Source organism: Neomonachus schauinslandi, chromosome 4 (genome assembly GCF_002201575.2).
Source record: "Neomonachus schauinslandi chromosome 4, ASM220157v2, whole genome shotgun sequence".
In the NCBI taxonomy this organism is placed as follows: domain Eukaryota; kingdom Metazoa; phylum Chordata; class Mammalia; order Carnivora; family Phocidae; genus Neomonachus; species Neomonachus schauinslandi.
In genome coordinates, this window is record NC_058406.1 from 23,444,293 (window position 1) to 23,453,798 (window position 9,506).

Below are 9,506 nucleotides of genomic sequence, written 5' to 3' on the forward strand. Positions count from 1 at the left end.
CATGTACTTACTTGCTCTTGGTGGTTCAGGCTCTGCACTTGTTTGAATGCTTATTTGACTAATTTGTTAAGTTCTTCCGTGTGGGCATAGACTGTGTTGTTTTTTGTTTTGTTTTGTTTTGTTTTATTTATTTGACAGAGAGAGACACAGTGAGAGAGGGAACACAAGCAGGGGGAGTGGGAGAGGGAGAAGCAGGCCTCCCGCCGAGCAGGGAGCCCTTTTCGGGGCTCGATCCCAGGACCCTGGGATCATGACCTGAGCTGAAGGTAGATGCTTAACGACTGAGCCCCCCAGGTGCCCCAGATTGTATGTGGTTTTGCTTGTCATGTCCCCTGTACATAGTACAGTGCCTGGCACTGTATTTAAACACACACACACACACACACACACAGCAATAAATGAGTAGTGTTACAAGGTGTTATCCATTCCAGACCATCTTTCTTTTAAAGATTTTATTTATTTATTTGACAGAGAGAGATAGTGAGAGAAGGAACACAAGCAGGGGGAGAGAGAGAGGGAGAAGCAGGCTTCCCGCAGAGCAGGGAGCCAGATGTGGGGCTCGATCCCAGGACCCTGGGATCATGACCTGAGCCGAAGGCAGACGCTTAACGACTGAGCCACCCAGGCGCCCCCCAGACCATCTTTCTAACCCTCTGGCCAGGCACTTTCCAAAATCACTGTTTCAATTCAAATATCACCTAGGGGAGGGGGGCATTCCTTGACACCACATCTAAAGTAGCATTGCCGCCCCACATTCTAGACGTCTATCATGTTACAATGTTTCATTTTATCATAGTACTTGTCAGTACTTGAATTGTCCTCTTTAAAGTTTAATGTATATTGTAGCATTGTCCTCTTCTTATTCACTCCTATATCCCCAGTGCCTAGAATAGTATCTGGCATGAATTTAATAAATGTTATTAGATATCATCATCGTTGTCATCGTTGTCGTCGTCCTGCATTGAATTCTTACTAGGTGCCCGATGTTGTACTAAGTACAATGTGTTGTTTCATTTCCATCGCAGTGCTTTGAGATAGATATTACTACTCATTTATAATGAGGAGCTGAGGCTGACAGAGGCTAAGTGATTTCCCTACTAGCAAAAAGATAAATGGAGAGGTCAGCATTTGAACCCAGGTCCACATCTTTTAACTACTCAGTAGTTTAACTACTAAGTAGTCTTGTCTTTACCTTTGTAACCCCCTACCCAGTCCAAAAAAAAAGTAGGTAGAATTGCACTGCAAAATCTCAGAGAGGGGGCGCCTGGGTGGCTCAGTTGTTAAGCGTCTGCCTTCCGCTCAGGTCATGATCCCAGGGTCCTGGGATCGAGCCCCGCATCGGGCTCCCTGCTCCGTGGGAAGCCTGCTTCTCCCTCTCCCACTCCCCCTGCTTGTGTTCCCTCTCTCGCTGTCTCTCTCTGTCAAATGAATAAATAAAATCTTAAAAAAAAAAAAATCTCAAGAGAGGAAGAAGTCTTACAGTCTGGGCTGAAGGTCAAGGGGTATCTGGTAGGGGAGAAAATAGGTGACCCCCGGACTACAAACTGGGGTCATGTGATGCACATTTTATTCCACAAATATATTAAGCCTATTGAGTTCCCACCCCTTATCAGGCTCTGTTCTAAGTGCTGAGGATTAAATTTCTATGAAAATCTCACCCCCCTAACCCCCTCTGCCCAGCAAAGGGCTCCTAGGAGAACGTTCTGTTGGATATCTGTGCACTTTGGGAGCATCATCTCTCAGGTACTGAAACTAGCCAAAGCCAACGTCCAGGGCTATGCCTCTGAGGACCTGGGGCAGGCCCAGGTGTGTTTATTTTGGAGCAAGCTGGATAACAGGGAGATCAGGAATTCCAAAGACTGAAAAACAGTCAACTCATTTCCAAAACCTCAACTACCTGAGGCAGACCGAGTTGGGTGGGAAAGTTCCTGTTATTGTTTCAGCTTTAGCCAAAGGGGAAAACTTGGATTCCAGCCCTTTTTAGAGCACAGAGCACTTTTCCTGAGTTCATGGAAGCCCTGTGTTTGACCCATTAGAGGTGAGGCAGAGCTTGGTAATGGAAGGTCCATCCACTGGAAAATATCACCTCCCCTAGGGACACATCATTCCTCCCAGGCATTCTGGATCAGCTCCAAGCTCCAGTATTGCTTACTGAGAAGGAATACCAACAGCCACCTAATTATTGTGGAATTAATTCTCTTTGATTCCAACTAGATCCAGTTCTGAAGTTTAAATTGCAGTTGGATGCTGTGGATGAGAGGTTGATTTGCAGCTTTCCACAGAACCAACAGAAAAATGAGAACAGCAGACGTGGCATTTTGGCCACACTCCCCTTCCATCATGGGATCATACAGAGAGTACATTGATATATTCTATTCCCATAAATTATTCAGGACCACACCAGAAGATCTAGTCTTATAAGGGGTTAACAAGCCACATGTGAAGAAAGCGGCTAGATTTTGTTGAATTCTGGTGACAGGGGAAACTTTTTTTTTTTTTTTTTAAGATTTTATCCATTTATTTGACAGAGAGAGACACAGTGAGAGAAGGAACACAAGCAGGGGGAATAGGAGAAGCAGGCTTCCCGTGGAGCAGGGAGCCCGATGAGGGGCTTGCTCCCAGGACCCTGGGATCATGACCCGAGCTGAAGGCAGATGCTCAATGACTGAGCCACCCAGGCGCCCCCAGGGTAAACTCTTATGACAAATGGGAGGATTTAAATTCCAGAAGGCATCAGATTTGGGATTTTTCTCTGCAGAATAAATCTGCAGCAGCCTTTTCTTCCTCTTATAGAGCAGAGCGTTTCTCAAATTAAGGATCCTCCAATCCACTTTTTTTCACTTTGCTGTCAGTGAGCAGGCAAACCTGACCAACACCCCCTTGCAGAAAACCCTTGCCTCCCACTGCCTGCCCTGCTCACACTCTGCATTCCAGCCACAAACGACACTGACCCCTGCACTGTGCCCCTGTCACTCAGCATGCTGCTCTTAACCACCTCTGGACCTTGGCATGTGGTGGTCCCTCCGCCTCCATCGATCTGTGTCTAGACAAGGTTAGGTCCCTCAGCCCTGCGCTCCCCTGGTGCCTGGTACTGCCCCACCATCCCACTTTATTGTATTTGCTTGTTTAACTCCCTGCTCTCACTGTAGACACCGTGGGGGCGGGGGCCAGATCCGTCTTGTTTGCCTCTGACTCCCCAGAGCCTATTACAGTTCCTGGCACAAAGTAGTGAGAGGAAAACGGACTCATCAGGTTAGATTTTGCCGATCTGAGTGATCTGTATGCTGCCTTTACAGCCTGGAATATACTAAGAAATGAAGACCAAAGAATAACATGGCAGGAATGTGAGAAAGCTGCCTGAAGCTTGCGCCCCTCCTTCCTTTCTCTTCAGCTTACCCAGCTCCTGAATTTATGAGCAAAATCCGTGGATTTTTTTGCTGACCACAGTAACAGAAGACACTATAAAATTCAGCTTTCCATCTGGTTCTTCATGGTCCAAGAAAATACAGCCGTTCCAAACTCCAGGGAGACAAGCACTCAAATCATGAAAGTTTAAACCAGCCTGTTGTAGACTCCCCTAAGAGCTGCATGAATGTGACTCAGGAAGAAAAGTGAAGAAAGCGTCATTCACTGTGTAAGGATCGATTCCCTGGTGGCCCTTGAAGGGTAGGAGTTTGATGTTTCCCCATAGTGATAGTCCCCTCTGGCCTTCAAAGCCAACCCGCTTGATCCAACAGCTGGTCCTTGCTTCCCTCTCTACTCACGCCAATGTGCTCCTTATCATGATGCCAATCGTCAGCACTTCGCAGACTGGGGCCCCAAGTGGGAGCTGGCCTTCCAATAGGAATGCTTCAACATCTGTCCTCATCCACTGTCCAAAACTGGCTGCTATTTCAATGCAAAGATGATGTGTTTGCTTTTTAATGTTGGATGTTAGAACCAGAGTTAACTAAGAATGGCTGATGAGGGACAAAATAAGAATCGACGCCCCGTTGATCTAAAAGCGTCACATGAGATACTCGGACATGCTTGGGAGTCTGCCCGATGTCATTCCCTTGGCCACTGGCACACCTCTGCTCCTGGCAGGAAGAAAATAGGGCAAAGGTTCTGAAAAGCCATGAGGAGGCTGGTCTCCTGGTATCCGGGGCCCAACTGGAGAAGGGAATTTTCAGAACTGTGCTGGAAATGTCGGCTCTGGAGAGATGGCAGCCAGTTGGAAGACTTCAGGCAGTTTGGATAAGCATCTAGACTCTGGGTGCATTTCTGAGCTTGCTCTGTGATCTCTTTGAAGTTTATCCAACTTGAATAAACCTTCCAGAAAGCTGGGACCAGTAAAAAGCCTTTCTTTAGAAGTCCCTCTGGATGTGCCCTGTTGCTTTCTCACAGGGCAGCCAGCCCATCAGGACAAGAGATGTGAAAAGGACAGAAGGAAGAGGCTTGAGGTGGAATGTTTCCATAATATTCAACTTGCTGTCTTCCCCCCCACCTTTTCTTCCTGACCTTTTTGTATATAGAGAAGGAGACAGAAGATAGATCACCAAATTCCCAGTGGACTTTGAAGACCCCCCCCCCCCCGCCCCCCGCCGGGGCTTAGATCTGATCATGGCTTGCCCATGACCCTTTTGCACTGAGGCAATCTGTTTCTGAAGGCCTAGGCTAAGATGTGCAGGAAAAGCACCACACCCATTAGATGAACAAAGTTTAACAAAAGACGCCATTTGCAGTCCAGGAGAGCTGGTGACAGGGCTGTGCAAGCATCAGGCAGAAGCTTCCATTTCATTTCCTGGAGAAGCCGTCCCTGGTTGCGTAGGCCGGGAGCTGAAGCCTATCTTTCCTGTTTGCACAGACGTTCTAATGACAGAATTACTGGAGCAGTGAGAAGAGCCTGCTCGCTTGGAGAGACTGGCAGGCAGGCGACTACACCCCCGCGCTGGGTGGCATTTCCCCAGGTGCACCCTGGATCGGCTCTGGGCCACTCTCGAGAAGTACTAAACACCGATTTCTCCGGGGAAGCAACCAGGGAGGCCCTCTACGAGCCATAAGTGGGGCCTTCAAGTCTGCTTTTGGCTCATTTATGGGGACAGGCTATGTGACGCCTTCTCTGACTTCGAGAAGTGTGCCCCGAAGGGCAGGACACAAGGTCCACAGGGGACCAAAGCATGACTCGGAAGCATCTAGAGAGGAGAGCTGAGCTGGGGGCACCCTCGACAGCAGCATCCCACAGCTCTGCCAGTTGACCGCAGACACGAGAGAAAGGCCCTTTTTTTGACCCTAGGCCCAAATGACAGGGGGATGACAGAGAGGCGGTGGCAGCAGCAGAGAACCCTGTGGAAGTGGGGTTGCAGGTAGTTTTGTTCATTTATTGATAAAAAAATATTAATAGCAATTAAGAAAAACAAAACATTCACAACCCATCACAGAGTCCTGTAAGTTTCAGCCAAATGTTCCCAATGGAGTCCTTCATCTGACAGAGCTGGTGATTTCAGCCGAAAGGCCCCTTCATGTTCTTCATGGGTGGATACTGCTGCTCCATGGGCATGGCCCCAAAGCAGTCAGAGGGGTTACAGTGGCCAGCCTTGCCTGGCTGGCCCATGGGACCCGGGGGGCCAGGGATGCCAGGAATGCCTTGCTGGCCCATTGGTCCAGTGGCGCCCATCTTGCCATACCCTGGAGGGCCTTGAGGACCTGGGGGTGGGGGGGAAGAGTCAGAGAAGGAAGGTCAGGAAACCCAAGTGACAAGAAAAGAAGAAATCGTGGTCGTGGTAAATAATACCTTACGTGTGATAAATATTTGTCAGGTTACAACAGGTTTTCGAGAAGACCTGATCTGATCCTTACGTTAATGTAACAATAACAACAATATTACTGGCCAGTTTTATCGGGAGCTCCTGTGTGCCAGGCACAAGGCGAGTGCTTTTGATGCATAATTCAATGAATCTTCACAACGATTCTGTGAGAAAGAAACTATCACCTCATGCTGTAGATGACGACGCAGGCTCAGAGAGGTTGCCCACGTGGGGTAGGTGTTCAGTGAGGCTGGGTCTCAGAGCCAGGCCGGCAGGCTACAGTCACTTCTCTTTCAGGCTCCACAGCCTGACTTAGTGACCTTGTCAAGTCTGGACAGCCAGGATGATGCTAGCAGGACTTGAACTCACCTTCCCTGGCCCCACCATATCCAACTACCTTTCCCTGTGTCCCGCTAGCCTGGTTTGGGACTTGAGGACGGGCCCTGGGTCCTCCACTCCCCGCTCTGCACACCCTGGCATGACTGTAAATGGTGGCTGATAGGCCTGTAGTTATTTGAGGTTCTACACAAATACATTGTGTTGTAGAAGGAACATTCTACAAGATTCATGCTCTCACATTCTGGCTCTTCCTACCTGGGGGGCCGGGGAGACCATTTTCTCCTGCAATGCCGATACCAATGTCCCCCTTTTCACCCTTAGTACCGGGCAATCCTGGGACAAAAGGAATAAAATAAGTCCTATTCCTGAGCAGAAAAATGACACGCCCAGGCAGATTATTTGAAACACACACATGCACACGAATGTCAGAGTCATGATAGACCTCATGCAATGCTCCTGTTTGCCCCCCGAGAGTTCCAGGTGCGCCTGGGGAGCTGGAGGGCAGAGCTACCTCTCATTCCTGGCACGCCCTGCCGTCCTTCCCTGCCGATCTGACCAGGGAGTCCGGGTGACCCCGGAGCGCCTGGCCGGCCTGGAGCACCGTCCTTCCCTGGGGGCCCTGGGCGTCCCGGAGCTGCAGCCATCTCCATGGGGAACTGCATCCTGGAGGTGTAGTAAGCCATCCTCTCTGTAAGAAAGGCCAGGGACCGGTCACAGGGTGCCCCGGGGCCTCACACCGGTGCAGAGGGACTGCCAGCATCGAGTCCGAACTGGCCTTGCTTCGAAGGGGAGTCAGAGCAGGGAACGCGGGGGCTGATCTCCTGAGTGGCCTCCCATGCCCTCGCCTCCACCTTCCTCTGCACAGTGGTCTCTCGGGAGCACGGACCTGATGATAGCCTCCCTCCCCTCCGACACCGTCATTAGTCCACCACTGGCTTCACAATAAAGTCCAGACTCCTTGCTTGGCATTCAAGCTCCGCTCCCCAAGCAAGATGGCTAGCCCCATCAGGACAGGGTCCATGTTCTCCCCAGGCCCTAGCATGGCAAGGCTGGATGAACAGATGAACAGGAAAAAAGCTTAAAAGTGAAACCACCCCAGCTCTCTTACGGTTGCTGCTTGCCCCTCTATTTAGAGCTCACTTCACGCAGACTCGTTTGATTTCAATTTTCTTGTCTGTCTCCTTTGCTCCAGTGGGGGCTCAGGGAGCACGGGGGCGGTGGGGGGGAGTCATTTTATCTCTGAACCGAGCAGGTGATAAGGAAGGTCTGACGTCTAACTGAACATATGCCTGTAAGTTGAGGGGGGTGGTGGGTGCCTGGGGAGGGGCACTGAGCTTGAAGGAAAAGGAGGCCAGGGCAGGGTGGAAAAAGAGCTGGGAAGGGCCAGCAGCGCCCACCGCTGCCCAGCCAGCTGCCAATTACCATCAAACATTTTAATGATCTCTTGTCTGATGAACCTCTTGATTTCATCATAATTCACCATGTCTCCCTGAGGAAAACAAAGAAAACCTGCCTCAATTATACTTCCAAGCCTGGTGCTCTCCCCCCTGGGAATAGACCTTATGGAAATAAAGGATAAGGAAGGGAACAAAGCTTCTAGGAGCCTCCCACAGGTACTTAACCCAAGGTCCTAACCCCCCTGAAATGGTGCAAAACATAGCGCATTTTTCTGGGGAGGGGGTTCCCAAACCTCCCCCACTCTCCCCCACCCAGGTGAAGCATCTATATGGGAGTCATGCTCTTTCCCTCAGAGGGTCAGCAGGAGCTTCTAAAATGGTCTCTGCTCCACCCACCCTGTCTGCCTGCTCTGTGGGACCGTGCCCCTGGCTGCCAGGCTTCCTCCTTACCATGGAGCCAGGCATCCCGGGCAAGCCGGGGCTCCCCACAGGCCCCGGGGAGCCAGGGTGGCCTCTCTCTCCTGCCGGACCCGGTGGCCCAACAGGCCCCATGGAGCCACTCTTGCCAGGCCCGCCAGGCATCCCGGCTCTCCCCTTCTCTCCTGCCTGGCCCTTCTGTCCTGAAGGTCCTGGATCACCCTGCAAGGACAAGAAGTCACATCCAGCATGGCCACTTCATGATGTCGCAGCCATTGGCCTTTCTCTCTCTCCATCCCCCCACCAGGCCCCTGGCATCTTCCTCTGACAGTGGCCACAGCATCCTGACAAGGACTCCAGAGCGGTCCTCTGAAAAGACAGTTTTCGTGCCGTTACTTCCTGCTTAGAAATTCTGATGGCTCCCGCCCACCCTCAGGATAAAACTGGATTCCTTGGCCAGACATTCAAGATCATTCGTGATGTGGTCCTGACCACCTCTTCTCCAGGCCCATCTCCCCGCCCCTGCACCCGCAGCCATACCTCACTGGTTAGAACTCTGCTTCGGCCACGCCGTCTTAGCCCTCCCTGCCTGGAATGCTCTTCCCCTCCTTCTACCCGTACACTCCTCCTGTTCTGCTGAAATGCTCCTGTTCTTTGCACAGCCTCCCTGACTCCCAGGCTGAGTTGGGTGCTATGTCTAATCTTCTGAAAAGGCTACCGTGCCCTAGCGTAAGTGTGACCGGACTCAGTGAGTGGTTATTGTTCGGAGACCTCTATTTATCCAAGGCTGGGACAGAGGGTCTGGAATGTAAGTGAGATCAAGCAGACGCCTGCAGCATGAATGAATGAATCCATCCACTGGTCAATGAGTGAATGAACTTGAGATTTCTATCCTCCCAATCGTAGCTAAGAAATAGGCCCATGTGAGAAGTTTTTAGAGATGAGGTTGCTCCAAGTTCTGAGTTCTGCCCAGGTTTTCTTCCTGCCCACTGGCCTTCCTGTGTCTCCTCTCCATGGCTAAAGTCATAGCATAGAACTGGCCTTCATCACTCATGAGTTTTTCCCCTCAAAACCAGCCAGTGCCCACTCACCTTTGGACCAGGGGGTCCATAGAGTCCCTGTTTTCCAGGGGGTCCCTAGAGGAAAGCAAAAGTCAGGGGTCAAGTCTGGGCAACATCTCCGAGCCATTCTGGGGAGGTAGGTGTCATGAAAGGACCACCTTCCACGGCCCTGGGGCCTCGGGCTGTGTCCAGCTGGGCTCTGTGTGAGGAAGGACAACAGCCTCCTTTTTGTTGGTTGACAGCTAGAAGGGAGCATGATGTTTCCCAAGGCATGGCCTTGTGTGATCATGTTGGTTGGGTCCCTTGTCACAGACAAAAAGAGGTGAGAAGTCAGAGCAAGAGGGCCAGTCCAATGCTATATTGGAGGGCCTGGCAAGAGCTGGTGCCCAGGAAATGCTTGGAGTCTACCACCACCACCACCACCATCACCACCACCACCACCACCACCATCATCACCATCACCATCATCATCACCACCATCATCACCATCACCACCATCACCACCA

General features: G+C 51.0%; 1 protein-coding gene across 3 annotated transcripts in view; it reads right to left on the bottom strand.

Annotated features, from left to right (window-relative positions):
• Positions 1-5,347: 5,347 nt before the first annotated feature.
• COL16A1 (collagen type XVI alpha 1 chain) overlaps positions 5,348-9,506 on the bottom strand; it is a 49,921-nt gene continuing 45,762 nt past the window's right edge. For all 3 annotated transcript variants that reach the window (XM_021684179.1, XM_021684177.1, XM_021684178.1), the window contains 6 exons: positions 9,031-9,075; positions 7,973-8,161; positions 7,548-7,614; positions 6,637-6,813; positions 6,381-6,458; positions 5,348-5,685 (listed from right to left, as the gene is read on the bottom strand). In XM_021684179.1, the coding sequence (XP_021539854.1) occupies positions 5,483-5,685; positions 6,381-6,458; positions 6,637-6,813; positions 7,548-7,614; positions 7,973-8,161; positions 9,031-9,075 (759 nt within the window). In that variant the 3' untranslated portion in view covers positions 5,348-5,482. The remainder of the gene's footprint in view (positions 5,686-6,380; positions 6,459-6,636; positions 6,814-7,547; positions 7,615-7,972; positions 8,162-9,030; positions 9,076-9,506) is intronic.